The sequence below is a fragment of the Carya illinoinensis genome, chromosome 16 (assembly GCF_018687715.1).
Source record: "Carya illinoinensis cultivar Pawnee chromosome 16, C.illinoinensisPawnee_v1, whole genome shotgun sequence".
In the NCBI taxonomy this organism is placed as follows: domain Eukaryota; kingdom Viridiplantae; phylum Streptophyta; class Magnoliopsida; order Fagales; family Juglandaceae; genus Carya; species Carya illinoinensis.
The window spans coordinates 28,564,412-28,584,236 of NC_056767.1; the positions used below are offsets into that span (position 1 = coordinate 28,564,412).

The 19,825-nt window shown below is 35.2% G+C and overlaps 1 protein-coding gene and 1 pseudogene across 1 annotated transcript; one reads left to right on the forward strand and one right to left on the reverse strand.

Annotated features, from left to right (window-relative positions):
• Positions 1 to 735: 735 nt before the first annotated feature.
• On the reverse strand, positions 736 to 3,509 carry LOC122299511. Its single transcript, XM_043109867.1, has 4 exons — positions 2,591 to 3,509; positions 1,691 to 1,761; positions 1,202 to 1,595; positions 736 to 1,097 (listed from the first exon to the last, which is right to left on the reverse strand). Exons 1-4 carry the CDS (start codon positions 2,705 to 2,707, stop codon positions 921 to 923), a joined length of 759 nt encoding a protein of 252 aa, XP_042965801.1. The 5' UTR covers positions 2,708 to 3,509; the 3' UTR covers positions 736 to 920.
• A 2,875-nt stretch (positions 3,510 to 6,384) lies between these two features.
• Positions 6,385 to 15,188, forward strand: LOC122299002 (annotated as a pseudogene).
• The last annotated feature ends 4,637 nt before the right edge of the window (positions 15,189 to 19,825 follow it).

The following is a 19,825-nucleotide window of genomic DNA, read 5'->3' on the forward strand; positions in this document are numbered from 1 at the left end:
TCAACCTAATCATATGAAGAGTATTGCTTAATCATCTCTCCTAACTGGCATCAAACAATTAAAAAATTATTTGTTATATTGTGATATTTTACTTAATTACTAATCATTTGATGTTGAGAAATGACTGAAAAGAAGTTGATTAAAAGGATAGAATGATTAATATCATCATAGAAATAATATTTGCAGTCTTAAGAGTGTAAATCAATACTCGAGACTTGGCGGTTGGCTTTCTTACCCAAAGTCATTCACAGGCTTCCTCCTACACGAACTCCATTCCTTTAACAGCAAACTATCCTAAAAGTGGTTAGCTTCCACGCAAGCTGAAAACAATGGCTCCCCCACCGATAAAACCAACAATAATTAGGCAGATTGGCGGCCATTGCCGTCCCAACTTCCCAAAGTTTCCACCTAAAATACTCGGATTAGAAACTCCATGAAAACAAATAACACGACCTTTTGTTCAATAAAGAGGTTAGATAGAAGAGGTTCCTTTAAGGAAAAAATCATTGTTTCCCAAGGATTTGAAAGGTTATCATTCGTCATTAAGTAAAACCTTGTTTCCTGTGGAAGCTAAGAGGCCATTTTCTGTCACAAGCATTAAACAGAACATAAATACAATTATCTTACACAATTAAAACAAAGGGTGTTACCCGGCTGCAGTAACTCAGATCACTTAGCCAAGCAATTAAAACAACTAAAGAATAGGTGTATGCGAACACATTTGACTCCTGATCATCAATCAATTCCATTGTTTCATCTATATATTCAATCTATAGAGCTATTGTTACTTTACACTAACTGGAGGAAAGAGCCCCAAAACCTACAATAGAAAAGAAGATCAAGAACATGGAATGGTAAGGCAACCATTTTTGCCCCAACCAATATAGAGGATCTTCGACATCCATTGAACCAACCAAGATCTAAACTCTCAAAGCCACCTGGTCTTGCCATGAAATCTTCCTTTTCCCTGCTCGATTGGATCCATTTCCGATATTCCTACAAATTGATAACTTCATATCATTGTGCTGCTCATCACTTCCACCCCTAAGTAAGCTTTTCCTTGATGGCTCAGAATCAGTCGGTAGTTCCTCCTCTGTCTGCAAACAGCAAAATCAAATAAGAACATTGGCTCACTGAAAAACAAAAAAGAGCAAATGGAAGAACTTAAAGCTAATACTTCACACAGGTTAGAAAATAATACCGAAATCTGGTTCAAGTCAAAAACCGGAGTCATCTGTTGCTTGGTGGCATCTTTTCCGCTAAAGATCCTTTCCTTCTGGTTCATGTCAAATATTGGTGCAGAAGTTTGCAAAGCAGCTCCCTTTCCATTGAAAGTTCTAGCTTTCTGGTTCAGGTCAAAGACCAGAGCTGGTTTCTGCAAATGGGCTTCTGTCACATTGTAAATCCTTTCCTTCCGGTTCAAATCAGGGGCTGGAACTGGTGGCCGTAATGCAGCTTCTTTTCGGCTGTAGTTCTTTCTATTTGTAGTACTGGTGCGTCGGATATCGAATTTCGGGGATTGCACGAAATCTTGCTTTGGCAGTTGGTTGGAAGACTCGTTTGCAATTAAGTATTTGTATCGTTTCCTCAAAAATCTGCAGATTAGAAATATACAAGATGGCCTAAGCCATGAATTTCATGACAGTATATTCAACCAAATCCACCAAAAAATGTAAAGAGTATGCTATACCGGACTTCCGCGGAAAGGGTCAATTTTTTCTGTTTCATCATCTGCAATTTCTTCTTCATGTCCTCTGTTTCCTGAAATATGCTTTAATATTATATACCCGTATCTGGCTAACTCAAAAAAAATTAAAGCCCTACATTAAGACTAATTAAGGCTAGCCAAGACCTCATAAACCAAGAAAAAAAAAACACGGTAAATAAAATTCGAAAGAGCAAAACGCAAATACATACAGGGAAATTGTTTAACAAACACAGAATATGGGGAGACAAAAAACTAAATACAAATGAAGAGGAAAACAAACAAATTTTAATAGACAATAGTCCCCATCCCAGGGAAAAATACAATTAAACTCAAGAAATTATTAAATACCTTCAGTTTCTCCTCCAATGGTCAGTTTGGATGATGGGAAAGGTTGGAAAACAGCGGAGACTCAATATGAACCCACCCTCCTCTACCCGTCCCCAAAAGATAATTTCCATTAATAGTATTAGACATCGTCGATGGCCGTTCATTATTAGAAAGAAATCATATTTCAAACCTCAATTTCATTTCCTTTCATATCAGTTTTTTTCTCAGCATCCCACCAGAGGGTGAAATAAGAAAAAATAAAAATAAAAACAAACCAATAGAGGAAAAAAATCGAAAATTCAACCTTTTTGGCTTTTCTTATGCAAGATCTTACCTTTCCTAAAACTAAAGACAAGAAAATCATACAAGGTATCAAAAATAATGATTTGTCCAGCATATACTACTTTTCTGAGCAACCGAACACCTAAAATTCTCCAAATCAAGGAAATCTAGGAAACTATGAATTCTACCCACCCTAAAATCAAACAAAATGTCAGATCTGATGAAACCCACAAACGAAATTTCAAATCTGTGGAAACACGTAAATGAAATTACCTTCTGTAGCTCTTCAAAGTCCTGCAAAAGACTCTGGTGCTTGAATCTGGTCCTTGGGTCCTCATACACATCATATGGAGAAGACTCCATAACAACAGCCCGTTTCGTTTTCTTCATCAGAGCACAGAAAGACGGAACCCAAAAGCCAAGCACGAACAATTACAGAGGGAGAAAGAGAGATAGAGAGAGATAAATAACAAAAAGAAAGAGAGACGAGTAAGAAATAATGAAGAGAGGAGGAGGCTAGAGAGACGGGATGGAGATAAAGTAACAAGAAAGACAAATAAGAGAGAGATAGGGAGGAGGTAAGAAGTTCTTGCTTTCCCTGTTTCCTCTGTGAAACTCTGACCGAGACAAGAAACCCAAAAAAGCCCACATAGCTCGGTGAAAAATAATGCTCTTTTGAGAGACAGTGATGAAGATGGGGATTTTTTGGGGGGTTGCAGAAGGGTATTCTTGGGAACATGTTTTTACGAAAGAGTTGGTTTGGTTGGAGGACATTTGAAAACTTCAATCTATCTTCTCTTTCTTTTCTTTCCCATTCTTTCTTTCCTTCTTTTTTGTTTTTCTTCCACATAAATTTTGGTCCAGCTGGGCCATTGAAGAAAGAGAGAGAGAGAGTTGGGTGGCGTGGACTCTTCCTTTGTAATTTGATAGGAAGGGCGGGTGCGTGGAGTTTTCATGTTTCTTCTGTCTTTGCATTTGTTGTTGTGGTGTCTGTGTTAGAGAGAGAAAGGGACAGTCTATGGAGAGAGAGGGATCAGAGATTGGACTTGGGGCTGAAAAAAGCAGGAGCTATGTGGTGCTGTTGCAGCGTTTTTGTTGTTGGTACTACCTTAATTTTAGGCTTTGAATGGGTTGCGTTGGGTCTGCCAAGGTTGTGATGGGGTTTTTTCTGAATGGGAGAAGCTGCTTTTCCCCATCTCACATTATTATAGCAGGTCAATTGAATTGGATGTGAATTTACAGGTACAACCAGTTTGGTCTTTTGCTTCGATGTCACGGATGCTGTCTCCCATCTGTTTCACACCCAATAAAAGCTTTCCCAGCATTTATCAGATAAAAGTCGTCCTTTTAATCTTCAAAACTCATTCATGGTCCATGGATGGTTTTGAAATGGCAGGCATCCCATGGACATTTTAGTTCCCATTCCGGGGTATATTGGTAAATTCACGTTCCATCATCAACCTATTGAATACAGAAATGTTTCCATCCACACCTACCTTCTGGACTTTTGTGTGACAGACACCACCCCACCTGCCTAGCCTCTAGAAAAGGGTGGAAAAAATACTTCCAAAAAAAAAAATGGTAAAAGATTACAAATTACACAATGTTGGGGCCAAGTCCAACCAAAGATGAGATCCTGCCGCTTCAAAAACCATTACAATCCTTATTCCTTGAAAAAGAAGGTTATAGTGCGAATCTACTATATGTGGTCCCCTGAATGCCTTAGTGCTACACGCTGTGAATTACCCACCATGGCAGGAGCTCCATTGAGTACTGAGTTGATGAATATTGCCCATGAGACTCGGACACCCCATTGTTCCTCCACAGAAGCTAAGCCTGAGAATATGAATGAGGAAGGGGGAAGAGAAGAAGAGCTGCAGGGTTTCAAAGTTTGGTTTCCCTGTGTAAACAATCTTTTCAGTGACCACCACCACCATAATCCTTGTGATTATGATATGGAGAGAGCTGTATCTGCGTGCGTGTGACTGTATTTTCACTTGAGAGGACAAAGAGAGGTTATAATTAATTTTCCATTGTCCTGCTTCAGTGCTTCTACCTTTTTATTAATTTTCCAAACTCAAATGTGTATTATTTTGTGTGACATGGACCGACATGTGAGTGTGATATAAAAAGAGAGGTTCTTTAGCCTTAAAAGACTCTGGAAATGATGCAATAATCAAGAAAAGGAAGCACTTTCATATGCATCCTTGATCATACGCCCAACCATTAAATAAATTTAATAATATTTGTTAAAAGACTTTACCTAGACAAAAACCTTACTGTATTCTCTCGAAACAAAAACCGAAAAGAAAAAAAGGTCATTAGTTTCTCAGAGAGCTTGCCTTTCGTCTCTCTCCTTCTCTCTTTCTCTCTCTCTGGCTTAATTGCAGGTTTGGTTCCTGAGAAAACTTATGAATCCCGTGCATAGTTTTTCCAGTCAAACACACACACACACATATATATATATATATCATTATTGGATGGGATTTGCGAGATTTTTTTTGCTCAGTGCGATCTTCTAGGAACAAATCATGCGTTGCTCATCCCATATGTTTTATGAAATTGTCCTCTATTCGTTCGCTTTTCTGAAGTTGATATCTTGTTCCAAGATGAGCTGACTAGATTGGTATGTTTTTACTTGAAATTTTTTATGAGATTGAGCATCGTTATGGTTCAGGCAGTGCTTTGTTTTGGAGGGTTATAGTTACAGTGACAGGAATGCTTTATTTGTGAAAAATGTACTACTTCCATACTATTGATATCTTATAAAGCTATGTTTTCAAAAAAAAAAAAAAAGTATTGAGTTTCTCATGCCTGTAGAATGTGGTTTAGAATACTATGCCCACGAGAATTCTGATATTTAAATCATCTGCAGTGATTCCTTCCTTAGGTTCGTGGCTTCCAGTTTGTCCTGCTCAATGCAGGTAACCTGCCATCAAACACAAATTAACTGGATGTGCATATGTTATCTTTGTGTCGCCGTGAAATATAACCATATAGACTGAAATTGACGATTGCAAATTTTGAAGAGCTTTCTTTGAGGTGTGTTGTGATAAGGGGTGTCAAATCATGATAATAGGTTGTATTCGTATCGTGTCGTGTCAAAATATGTATATTATACTATATAGGTCAACTTTAAGTCGACCCGTTAAGCTTATCGTGTCAAAATCTCAAACCTAACACGACCCATTAATATAACAGGTTGTGTCGTATTAACCCGTTTTAACTCATTAGTAAATATTATGAAATAAGTTAATACGGCACAATACGACAAGTTTCAAACTGTTTATGTAAATGGTTGAATAGGTTCAAAATTAACCTGTTTGACCTGATTAAATTTAGCAAAGTTTTATATAAATGTTAAAATCATAATATCTATAAAAACTATAAAACTAACTACAAGTCCAAAATTACAATCCAAACAATAAAAATATCGAAATTGTAATTCTAACAAATTTATTTTTAGATGTAAATGTATAATTGTAATTTTAATTTTATTAACGTGTCATAACGAGTCAAAACAGGTTGACCCGTTATCAACCCGTTAAGCAATCTTGTCTTAAAGGGTCAACGTTTATCCGTTAAGATTAAACCCTAACCTGCTATTATCATATCGTGTTCATGTTAGATTAATGGGTCATGTAACATATTGTCATTCCGATTTGTGATGTCCTTAAGAGACCTCTAAACCTAAGTTTGTGATAGTCTCAATGTATTTGGAGGTTTCTCTTGTGCATGCCAGTGAGACATCCACAAAGGGGATACTGTATCCATTTCCTGGCCCTCATTTGAAGCTACAGAGTATGACTTTAATCCCCAACCGGCAACTTGGACGCTGGGTGCTTGATGAGATGAAGCATTTTTGTTTGGCTTGATTTTAAAACTTGTCGAAGTGTCTGCCTTTATTTTTTAAAGACGGTGGAGAAGAGTACCATTTTTGACCTTTTTATTCTATCATCATGATATTACCTTCTAGCCTATAGACACGCATATACACATTCATATGGACATACAAAAGATGTGCTTTTAAAAAAAAAAAGAAAAATCATCCAATAGCTTATATAGCAGGTTTGGGTCAAGAGGTGGAAGAGTTACATGGGACAAAATATCTATTGCGGCGATATTATTTTCGCCGTAATAGAAATCGACTTTGTAGTCGCCGGGCACCTTCAACAGCAATTTCCGCTGTTCTGCTTTTACGGGTAGTAATTCGCTTTTTCAATCCACTTTTTTGGCTGCTGCGTCGAAACATTTCGTCGCAATTAAAAACTCCTTTAGCGTCGTTTCCTCTGGTCGGTAAATTGTGTTTTAACGGCAGATATATCCAACTCGGCGCCATAACGCACCAACATAATTCCTTCCTCCTGCCCTCGAAAGCCAAAACACACAAAAAGATCCCCCTTGATCTCCATCTTCCCTTCTCCATGTGATTCTCGCAATCGACCTTCACCATCTACCTGGTTGTGCCTCTGCATGTGTAGATTCGACCCCCTAACGCCACGAATACACCAGATTGAACCTTCGGCCAATCCGCCTTCGATTCCTCGCCTCATCCACCGAATTGGTTCCTCCTCTTCAACGTCGTCGGTGGCTGTGGGCAGCCCATACAGTGCATGGTGTATATCTTGAATATTTTTACAGAAAGGCCTGACTTTTTCAACCTTACAGGTAACTCTGTATCTCGTTGGATTTCTGCTCCCCTTCACCATTGCAGTTGTCGATATTGCATTGCCTTGCCATATATATGGGTACTGGATAATTAAGTTCCAAAATATGTAGTATTGAAATCCCAGAAATTTCATTTGACTACGATCCTTTCTTATTTCATATTTTCTTCTATTGTCACTTTAAAAAACCTGCTTATATTTTGACTAAGTTAATTTTAAAAGATAGTAGGCGTTGCAATCCTATAGTCTAGAACAAGCATTAATTTTTCATGTCTGTAAGTTCTTTTTGGCTTTAATTGTAGCTACGACCCCCAGTAATCTTGTGTCAATTGCAATTAGCTACGTCCCCCTTCGATTCCTGAGAATATGTTTGCGGCCTTTGAGAATATGTTTGTGTCAAAGGCCGCAAACATATTCTCAGGAACCTATAAACGATATTATGGATGATGTCATGTGTTTCTTTGATAGTGAGATATACTGGGGAAAAAAGAATATGTTTATGGCCAAAATTAAACTTACAAGGATGATCCTTTTATTTAGTGTGGTGTATTTATTTGCATGACGGCTTGGAGTTGGAATGACGTCACTGGGCTAAGACTACTATTACTTGTTAATTGTAGGCAGGAATTTTTGGAAACATGCAGAAATCTTTATGAAACGGTGAAGAAGGCATAGATGGTTGTCCAAGTTGAGGCAGTACGGGTGCAAAAAGAACTTGCTGCGTAGGGCATCTGAATTTCTACTCCCTCAGTGTGTCTGCAAAGTCCTCATTTTCTTAATGGTTTAATTATTATATTCTGCAGAGAAGAGTTTGGTGGTCACTGTGAAGGCGAGCTAATCAAAGTATGTACTCTATCTCTTTCTGTGCACGCACGTAAGCACTCTTCAATCTTCATGCATGCGTGCTTACTCGCTGGTTTTGGTCTTGGACATTTGATGGGTGAACTGGCACGCTCATTTATTAGATCATAATCTCTCATATTTCAATAAGGTCAATATTATGTTTGCTCTTTTGACTTGCACAACAGTAAAAGCTTGTTTGTATTATATGGCGTCTGGGTAATTGAGGGTAAAGTTTTGTCTTTCTTGGGTTCAAAGCAACATCAGGATCATTGGGGACTATCATGATTCTGTACATGATATGAAATAATTTCCACTTGGCGAAAACAGAGAATCATTAGTCTAAATGTCACTTGGCACGTTCATTGCAGTCACTGATCCCCTTAGTTTCGGTATTTCTCAATTTAGTAGTTTGGGATGACCATTGGGGGTGGGATTTCTGGGAAAACTAAATATTTGACCGTGTCAGTATCCTTGTGTTTCTCTTTAAAGATGACTTTTGAAGAAGATGTGGACTCAAAGTCGGGGCGGGGCGGGGTGGGCGGGCGGGTTTTGGGAAGAAAGGAGGGGTGTGGGAGGAATATTTGACCATGCCATTATCATTTTGTTTCTCTCTTTAAAAGTTACTTTTGAAGAAGACATTGACTTAAAAAGTCCTGGGGGTTTTGGGAAGAAAGGAGAGGGGTGTTAGAGGAACTAGTAAAGAATGTTCTGGATGACCATTTATTTTTCTCTGCCAAAATTTTGAAATAAGCTGGACATGAAGCTTTGCATTTTCAAAATGATGCCAAGCCTTCAGAAATGAAGGCCACGGTTGACACTATTATACTTGGTTAAGTTGGGTTTAGCCATGCTTCCGGTTGGGTAGAATCTTTGAAAATGGAGGAAATAATTTTATTAGTGAATTGGTTTGGGTTCAGCAATCTTTTTAATTGTGCATGTGGTTAATGTGAGGTAGGGGTTGGTATTTAAGACATAAAAATTTGTTTTATGTGGAGAAACTTTCACTTTTTGTTAAAGAATTTAGAACTCTTCTTCCATCTTTGCCATAGAACCGAAAGTCTTTTTACTTTTTAAAATTTTGTCAGGCCAGCCATGAAGGAGCAGATGAGTGATCTTGGTCAGAGCTTGGGAATGCCTCCAGGTGAAGGTGAGGGGTTGAAGTAATTATGTTTTCATACCATTCTGGCATTTGAGATGCACTTGAATTTTGTACACAAATAGAGCAGGAATGATGTTTTTGTTTCAAATTACTAATTATCCAGTAGATGGCTTCCAACAGAATCCAAAGGTGCTGCTTTTAAGTTTGTTTGGAGGTAGTGACAGTGTACTGGCTTTTTGGAAAAAAAAGAAAAGAAAATTCAGGAGGTTAGATATATTATCTAAAAGAACACTCAAACATGATATTTGTTATTAATACAGAAAAATAAACCTCTGTTCTGCCAAAAAATAAAATCAAGCAGCACCTACAAGCCATCAATCGGCTTTGCACAAAAAAGTAGAATTAGAACAAATGCAATCCGCCATACCAGACATCATGAACACAATTCAGCAAATTGATGGCACCCAAATTGCATCGTGGAACTAGAAAATAGTTTGTACCATATTCTGACAGACCTAAGATGAAATTCCCTTGCATACTTGCATTAGTCAGTGGAAAACATAATTAACAATACCACACTACAAATCAGAGACAGAGTTCTGCAAACAGTATTTGTTGTTTGTTAGAAATGCCCTTGCATACTTGCATTATATGGTTTTCCGGGTAATTGAGGGCAAAGTTTTGTCTTTCTTGGGTACAAAGCAACATCAGGATCAATGGGGAAAATAATGAGTCTGTAGATTATATGAAATATTTTCCATTTCAGTGAAAACAGAGGGTCGTCATTCTTAATTTCACTTTCTAGCTTGTGGAATGACTTTGTGTGTCATAGTAGTTTGGTAGCCCCATATTTTTTCATCGCCTTGAAGTATTTCGACCTTCAATTTATTTCTTTAATGAACTTCTTAGTATTTCTATTTTGGATGTGTTTCGCACTCCCACGCACCCAGACCTGCAACCAAAGAAATGAGAAGGCTTGAAGTGTATAGATGCCTAAGTCAAATGTTTTGCTTAATCTTTACAGTGGAAGTCATGGGTAATGTTTGCGTACCTGATGGATGACATCAATGGGTACATATAGAGTAAGGAGGGGACCTGATCTCTTATTTGAAACCAAGTTTGTACGTTATTTTTGTTTCTCATCTTTCTGTTTGTCATTTTCCCCCCTAAAATATCAAAAATAGAATGAACAAGACTTACGATCCAGTATGGTTTGTACTTATGATTTTGCAAGTGGTCTTTGGGGCAATGGCAATGGGGCGAGATACAGGGGCCAAGTTCCCCCTTCCCAGAATTTCCTAGAACAAAAAAACAAAATGTGTTTTGGCATGGAGTTTCTATTTCATTATCTTGCCCTTTACCCATAAGGTCATGTTCATTGCGGTCACTGATCCCCTCATGGTTTTGGTAATTCTCAATTTAGTTGTTTGGGAGGACCATTAGGGTTGGGATTTCAGGAAAAATTGAATATTTGACCATGCCAGTAACATATTATTTCTCTCTCTAAAAAGGACTTTTGAGGAAGATGTTGACTCAAAAAGGTCATGGGAGGTTCTTGGAAAGGAAGGAGACGGGGTGTGTGGGTAGCCCAAGTGGTAAGGGCGAACTTGCGTGCATGAGTATTATGTCATAGGTTTGATTTCTCTTTGGATCAAATTGCGATTTATCTCAATGAATCGCAATGAAAGGTGTCAAGAAATTCCTCATCTTTAGTCGAAGTTGCCAAGAAGAGGATAATGTGTAATTTATCTCAATGAAAGGTGTCGTGACAAATGGATATTTTACATTGGCCAAGAAGTAGAAAATGATAAAATCAATTCTAGTAATCACAGAAGATATTAAGATTTAAGTGGTTCCACTTGAACAAAGCTTACTTTCATGGCCATGAAGTAGAAAATGATAAAATAAATTCTAGCAATCACACAAGATGCTAATTAAGATTTAAGTGGTTGCGCTTGAACAAAGCTCACTTTCATCCACTAATCAAAAGATGAAGTATTAGAGATCTAGTGGTAACAAATTATTTAAACCAAAACCCTAATACAAGCTTCAAAATCTCATTACAGGGAAACTCTCGATCAGCTATCTCTCACTCTGCGTATATGTTTTGCTCTCTCTATTGCTTGATTTCTACCCTTCAGATGTAGTCCATTTATAACGAGAGATCTAGACCAATTCTTACTCATAAGACGCAAAGAGTAGAAGGCTTATTTTCCACGACGCAATCATTTATAAATACCTTCAACTGTATGTCTTCCTCTTGTGAAAAAAGGAAGTCAAGTCAATTAACAAAAGGACTTTGTAGGATCTTGTAAGAAATATGGTATCCAATATATGGAACAACCAATTCTTTCCTCCATTTTCAAAGATTATGCCTTTACACTAGAGAAAATAAATTCTAGCAATCACACAAGAAGAGGATCAGTCTGTGTACGTAATTTATTTATTATTTATCTCAATGAAAGGTAAAGCATGCAAGAACGTCATTTATAAGAAACTCATCATCTTTCTTTTTAATTGCCAAGAAGAGGGCTGGCCCTGTGTAATTTATTACATATCTCAATGAAAAGTACCGCAAGGAAGTGCCCAAGAAACTCATCATCTTTCTTTATCAAATGTATATCCATTTTCTAATGCAATTTTCAACTTCTGAATTCCCGATTTAAGGAGAGTCTTTTAGTAGTAATCCACCACAGATATTTGAACCAATTTTCAACTGGGCAAGCAATTTATTCCGTTAGTATATATCGTTTTAATCATTTTGTGTATCCTAATTCCATTAGTGAATTGATAGTAATATTTTGGTTGAGGATTTTTTGTTTTGGCATTGAGTGTATCATGTCCTTGTATCCATAGGGGATGGGCATGACATGCATATTTGTTGCGGTCACCAATTCCCTCTTGGTTTCATTATCATGTCCTTGTACCCATAAGGAAGTTTTTGGGTCCGTTCATTGGTTTGCCTTGTGAAAACTCAAGGTAATTTTTTCTCTCTTCTCCTTCCCCCGGGGTGGGATTTTGGAGAAAGTTGAATATTCGACCATATCATGAGTACTATATATATATATATATCATTTTATTTCTCTCTTTAAAAATGACTTTTGATCAAGATATATTTGACTCTACAAGTCATGATGGGGTATTTTTTGGGAAGAAATGAGAGGGTGTTTGTACGTGGGAACTAGCAAAGAATGTTAATCTGGATGGCCATTTATTTTCTCTACCAAAATATTAAATTGGTTAATTTGGGTTTGGCCATTGTCAATTAGATTATCTTATATATAGTCGAAAAGGACATTCACTATTTAATAATTGCCATTGTGCTTAATCTAGATGGTTAGATCAAATGTCACAATCAAAGAAATAAAAAATAAGAAGCCAAAACGGGATTATGGATATTATATCAGTACAATCTTTAGACTTTTAAAAGGAGAAAAAGACAGATTTTATACGTCTTTCTTACTTTAGCTTTTAGATTTCCACATAAATTTCAAGTGATGTTTATCTTTAGACTTTAATCCAGGATTAGAACAATAGTAAATACTTATGGATGATGTTCATGTTTATGAAGTTGATATCCTGTTTCAAGATGAGCTGACTAGTACAGGGAGTGCTTTGTTTTGGAGGGTTTATAGTCACCAGTGATAGGAAATAGGAATGCTTTATTTGTGAAATCTTAAAAAACTATGTATTTTAATAAGTGTGTCTTGAGTTTCTCATGTCTTCTATAGAATGTGGTTCAGAATACTATGCCCACAAGAACTCTTTTTAAAAAATGAGTTTCTCATGTTTTTTAAAATTCTTGTTTTATAAGAATTTTGCTTTTGATCTGTGCGATTGGATAATCATGATGATACCAAAAGAGTTGTAACTTACTCTTGTCCTGCTCAATGAAGAACCATGCCTGCGCCAAGAGCTTGGAGAGTTACTGTGTGAAACGGTATCTGTGAAGTCATTATTTTCTTTCTTAATGTCTTAATTATTTTTTTCTGCAGAGCAGAGTTCAATGGTTACCGTGATGCTTACTGGCTGGGCCGGTGAACTGGCATGCTTAGATCGATAATTGCTCATGTTTCAATAATGTCAATATTGATGGCAAACTTTTGTCTGACTTGGCTATAATACAGAGTCGCTAAGAAGAGTATCACGCGTATTTTATTATTTATCTCAATGAAACTATGAAAGTACCTCATCGCAGTCGCCGAACAAGAAACTTCCTATTCTTTCTTTGAAGTTACCAAAAGCTAAGGATCATTTATGTTATTTAATATTTATCTCCATCAAATGTTCCTCAAATAAGATGCCAAGAAACCCCTCATATCTCAATGGGCGTAAAATATTCAATCTTTACGTAATATATTAAATGATGCAATGCGGCTTCTAACACAATTTAAGCAGAGTAGTTTTGCAGGTTAAGTGATAATCAGTCATAGATAAACAACGACTTCCCTGATGGCCGTTCAAGGTGCTTCTTTCTCTTCCCTTTCTTCCTTTACTCGTTGGTGGACTTATGATGTATTCTTAAGTTTTAGGGGCGAAGATACTCGTCAAAATTTCATTGCCCATCTCCAACAAGCTTTGGATCAAAAGAAAATAAACACATACATAGATTACAAACTTCCAAAAGGTGAGGAAATCTCGGAAGAACTTCTTAAAGCTATAGAAAGCTCAAGCATCTCAATTGTTGTCCTCTCAAAAAACTATGTGTCATCCACTTGATGTTTGGATGAGTTGATGAAGATCCTAGAGTTTAAAAAAATAAAGCAACAAAAGGTTCTACCAGTATTTTACGATATAAATCCAACAGAAGTACGACATCAGAGAGAGAGAGTTTTGGAAAAGCATTGGCTAGACTTAAAAGATAGGTTCAAGGATGAGTCGAAGGTGTAGGAGTGGAAAGCAGCGCTAATAGAAGTGGCCGGTTTGTCTGGATTCACTTTAGGAGATAGGTATAATACTTGTACTCACTCGTATGCCTTCATTTAAAAACAAAAATGTGATCATAACACATATTTATAATACAAGTGTATGTATCATGTGTGTATATCAAAATTTAGGAACTCAACATAAAATCAGAAGCCTCCTGCTTCTTATCGAGCCAAACCGAATTCCAGAATGAAAGCAAAAAAAGTTCATTAAATAGATCATTGCCATTTGCTACGAGATAAAAAGCTGAGTACTAGTTCATTTTCTTTTGTTTCTTTATTGTGAAAATTCTACCTTATTTATTTTTTTAGTTTTTGCATTGCTAGGACCGAACTAGAATTTATTCAAGAAATTGTTCGAGAGGTTTCTAAAGTAGTAAAGCCTAAATATTTACATGACGTTGCCAAGTATCTAGTCGGAATGGAGTCTAGAGTACATGACGTCCATGATATACTTCTACGTGTTGGAGTGAATGATACACGCATATTAGGGATCTATGGAATTGGAGGAATTGGAGGAATTGGTAAGACAAATCTAGTTAAAGAAATCTACAACACATTTATCGACCAGTTTGAAAATTGTTGCTTTCTTGAAAACGTGAGAGAAACTTCAAAGTGTGAGTATGGTTTAATTCAATTGCAAGAGAAACTTCTTTGCGAGATCCTAGGAGACTCAAGTTTGAAGGTTTGAAATGTTGATGAAGGAATTGGTCTCATAAAAGAGATGCTTTGGAGTAAAAAGGTTCTTTTAGTTCTTGATGATTTGGATCAGTCGGTCAAAGTGAAAACCTTACTTGGAGGATGTGATTGGTTTGGCTTAGGAAGTGTAATCATTATAACAACTAGAGATGAACATTTATTAATAGTTAATAAATGTTCATCTACGATATAAGGTGAAGGAATTGGATCGTGACGAAGCTCTTCAGCTGTTTTGTTTGAATGCTTTCAAAAAAGAAAATCCTAACAATGATTTTGTCGCAATCACATAAAATGTACTCCATTACGTTGGGGGCCTTCTGTTGGCTTTAATGGTAATAGGCTCAGATCTATGTGGTAGGGACATTCATTATTGGAGATGTGCTTTAGAAAAGTACAAAAGAATTCCTCACAAAGATATTCTTGAAATGCTTAGAATAAGTTATGATGGCTTGGATGAATGCGAGAAGAATATTTTCTTGGATATTGCATGTTTCTTTATAGAAGAGACAGGAGAATATGTTACTAAAATTCTTGATGGTTGTGGTTTCTTTCCTAATAGAGGTATCAAAAGACTAATGGATAAGTCTCTCATAACCATTAATAGAAGTCGCAGATTAGCCATGCATGACTTACTTTAAGATATGAGTAGAGAAATTGTTCGCCAAGAATCACCTGAAGAACCAGAGAAACGCAGTAGATTATGATTTCATGAAGATGTTCGTTATGTATTAGAAGAAGCTAAGGTAAGAGTTGTATAAAAAAAACACATTTTCATATTTTGATTGTAGAAATGGATATACACACACGTATACCCATTTATTTAAATGAGTATATCTACCACACATTGTTTATAAGTAGAATGCCTTAATTGAGAAGAGAATCAAGACATAAATCTTTTGGTTACAACAGGACATTATTTTTTTTTAGCTTTTCTCTTTTATGAATAGGTAAGATTGATAGGTAAATTTGAAAGAAAGCAGTGACATTTTGTGTTTGATCACTTAGTTTTTGACATTCTAAATGTAAAAATTAAACATTAAGGTTTTATGAAAAAAAATCACATGCACAATATAGTTAAAAAAAAATATAATTCTAGTAATTGCATGGTAAATACATGAAGTACTTTATGCTCTAATTTTGTTGGCACAATTATACATTGTCTTACTAGGGAACAAACAAAATTCAAGGCATATTGATAGAGTTGCCTGAACAAGATTTTATAAAGTTGAGCCATGAAGCTTTCTCGAAGATGAAAAGGTTTAGGATATTTATAAATCGTAATGCACACTTTACAAGAAGGCCTAATTATCTCTCTAATGAGTTGAGATTGCTTGATTGGCAATTTCATTTAAACTGTTTCATTTGAGTTATTTTATAAATCGTAATCACGTCTCTAGCCTCATGCTTTACCATTGCAGCATGATCATGGGAAGAAATTTTTACAACAACTTGCAATGTTTTGCTAATTATTACTATTTAGTAAACGATGATGCAATTTTACCAATTGTTGGTAGCGCAAACAGTAACTTCATGTTTGTTGGTTTAGTCGTTGCATGTGATAAAGGCGTTGGTGAGGGATATGTACACCTAAAGGCTACATATATATATATATATATATATATATAAATAACACAAATGATCCTCAAGGACCAATGACATGTCCCTCACCAAATCAAATAACTCAAATGAAACAAGCAAATGGAATTGTAAAATCGATAGAGGGAATTAAGCATCAAAGATGTGCTGCTTTGACTTACCAAATAGATAGATATATATATATATATATATATATATATATATATATATATATATATATATATATATATATATATATATATATATTTAATATCATCTCCCTTTAAAAGTTCTATTTTCTATGTAGATTCCAGAGACTCATGCAATAAAGATTTTAGGGTATTTTTCTTGTTTATTAACTTGCACCTATATCTATGTCTCGCACATTTGTTTAGCAGATTTATATGATAAAATGGCGAATGGTATACATGATATGATGTACATCATATCCAGGAGTACTATATATACTAGGTAGAGTGACACATGACATATAAAATGGCAAATGGTATCATATCAGATCAGGACTTGATCGCATGAACATTTAATGTTCTATGCATTACTTTTTGTATTAGATTATCCAATACTAACACAGAGTCAATTCACTAACATGTACAAAGCCGGTTGGGCCTTTCTACATAATGACTATTGATTAGTTAAGGCATGCTTTAGTAAAAGTTTGGGAGAAAAATTCATAAAGACTACAGAGATAAAAGATGTTCCACAATAGCCAAAGTACATGTTTATAATGAATGTTCACACAGTAAATGGCATGCACAATCTTATGATGATGTATCGCCTCTAACTCATCTATGGGAAACATTCTCATACCTCTTTATTCCATCTTGTATTAATTGAATGGATGCATGTAGACCTTGGACCACCATGACCCTACACTTAGTTTTTTCTTACTAATGTGAGAGAGAGAGAGAGAGAGAGAGAGAGAGAGAGAGAGAGAGAGAGAGAGAGAGAGAGAGAGTATAAACATTCATAATGCTAATAGTGCTGTGAAAAAAAAAAAAAAGAAGAAAAAAAATTGTTTGTGATCATCCTCTAAACATAAAAAAAATGCAAAATGCAAAATAGTTTTTGTTTAAATCTTCAAATCTTACATAAGCTGCATAACATCACCAAGAATGGAAGTTAGTTAAAATTTCAGATCTTCCTGTTATGATTATTAGTAGATTATTTATGAATTAAAGCAACATAAGTAGTAGCATGACCGTCCTCTTTTGCCCTTCTCATAAACTTTTCATTCTCTCCGATACCATACTAGGCATTTTCAGTGTATAAAATCTACGAAGCTCATCGTTTAATATATCCAAGGACTTTTAAGAAACTCCAAAAAAGTCACAAATGACATTATCAGAAAAGAAAACATAAAGCAATGAGTACCAAGGAAATTTTTGAGCTTATTAGAGCATAAAGCAATGAGTATCAAGCATAAAGTATAAAGCATGAAGCATAAAGCAAAGCATAAGTTATATAAATTAATAGAAGAGAATCGACAATGGAGCCAAGGAAAAAAGCCATTCTTTGTAAAAGCTAAAAAGTTTTTTAAAACTTAAAAGCTTACAATCCCAATTGAAAGGAGACAATGGAAAAATTCTAAAAATTAAACCAGCAAAAAGATTCGAAAACCAGTAAAAGGACTCACAAATTAATCCAGATCAAACCCATAAAAATAGTATTCCTTAAAGATTATTCCATTTAAACACTGTTATCAAAACAAACCCAAATCAATAGAGAGAACAAAGAATTAGTAACAAAGGCAAAGATGAAATAAAAGATAAAGAACAAGGAAACATCAAGCATATGTTTAATTCTATCATAATTCACAAGGAATAATTTTCAATTAAATTTAAATAATAAACCAAATATGATCAGATCCAAAGCTTTTGGGAAGAAAAATGCTCCCAACCAAAAAATGTGCAAATATGATAAAAAAAAAAAATTGAGACATCTCATGTTTTTTGACGTGGTACAAAAATAATGTGCAAACTCATTTTCCTTTGATTTCATGTGCTCCTTTAAGAAGTGACCACCTTGTGACCATCAAGAGTCCCAATGGAAGGTGAATAAATAGTCACCTCTTGCAAAGATTTAGAATGCTACATGAGAAACGTGCAAACTCACTTCCAAAGACTCCCCATTTTTTTATTCGATCATTTGGACTTGTTAATTATCCATCAATAAATAATTGAAAGGTGGTACAAACTGCAAATCACAATCCGACTTGAGTGATGTGGATGATTTACTTTACACATTGACTTAAAAATTAAATAACTCACGGATATAAAGTAATACCAAAACAATATTATTGCTACAAAAAATTGACTTTAAACCCTGCATGACCAGCTATGTAATAAGACAATGATACATTAATTTTTTTAAAAAACAAATAGTAATTCATATGTAAATTTATTTAGAAATTCTAATCATTAAAAAAATTATTTTATGAAAAATATTGCTAAATGTCAAAAAGAAAAGAGAAAAGATCTCAGCTCTTAAAGCATCCTAACCATATTATTCCCTATCAAAACAAAAATTAACTCCACCAAAGCCGGACATGCATGATGGGAATAATTCTTGTACCAAGATTAATGCATGCATATATGGTTGCTATTTAATTTTGTGGAAATGATTGGTGGCATAGGGTGATTGGAGCGTGAATACTATGCTAATTAGAATATGAAAGATTGTAGAAAGGTCAGTCGTAATTAGAATGAGATTTTATTTCTATTTTTTAATTGGAGAGAGAATTAAGTATATATTCTACGAGACTTACACATCCTAAAGTTATATATAGTACTACTTTTATGGAACTAACCCAAAAAGAAAAAACATTTTACAACAATGCTGGGATAGCGTAACTAACACATGAATTAAGTAACTTGCCAAGAAACTAATTCAACTCCTCGTGATGATCTTTCTTTAACAGACACGTATCCGTATCCTAATGCAACTGGCATGGGCAAGCAATATTATAATGATGACAATGATTAAAGCAACCTCCAAGAGAAGAAAATGATCAAATAAATTCTAGCAATCACACAACATACTAAGATTTAAATGGTTCAGTTTCGCCAAAGGCAAGTAGCTTGATGGCATAACACTCAAGTTTTCAAAATAGAGGTCTTGGATTCGACCCCCTCCTCAATGTAAAAAAAAAAAAAAAAGGCTCAGCTTCAACAAATTAAAGCTTCTTTTCATCCACTGTCAAAGATAATTTTAAATAAATTCGCTAATGAAAAGATGGAGTATTAGAAAATAATAATAAATTATTCAAATTCAAAACTCTAATACACGCAAACTTCACAATCTCATTGCAAAGAGTTGAGGGCATATTTTTCCACAAGAGTAGTACTAGAGCTTATTTTCCACAAACCACAACTTATTTTCCACAAGACAATCATTATATGCCTTGAACTGAATTTCTTCTTGTGAAAAAAGAAATCAATTACTCAATCAACAAAAGGAACCAAAAGAAATTGTCGAGAAAGTAGCCATTCTTTAACAAACACGTATGCATGCTTTTCCTAAAGCAAATGAAATTAAGTTACCTCAAAAGAAGATGCCAAGAAACCTTTAATGTGTTATTTAGTTTTCTGCTTACAACAAACGCGTATTCTTTTTCTCAAAGCAAATGGAAGTGCAATATTTAACTTTTACGTTATATATATATATTTATATATATATATTA

Excerpts from the sequence above, each read along its gene's own strand:
- LOC122299511 (XM_043109867.1), bottom strand. The coding sequence starts at position 2,707 with ATGAAGAAAACGAAACGGGCTGTTGTTATGGAGTCTTCTCCATATGAT. Across the intron at positions 1,762-2,590 it reads ACTTTGAAGAGCTACAGAAG|GAAACAGAGGACATGAAGAA; the intron begins GTAATTTCATTT and ends AGCATATTTCAG. Across the intron at positions 1,596-1,690 it reads ACCCTTTCCGCGGAAGTCCG|ATTTTTGAGGAAACGATACA; the intron begins GTATAGCATACT and ends TCTAATCTGCAG.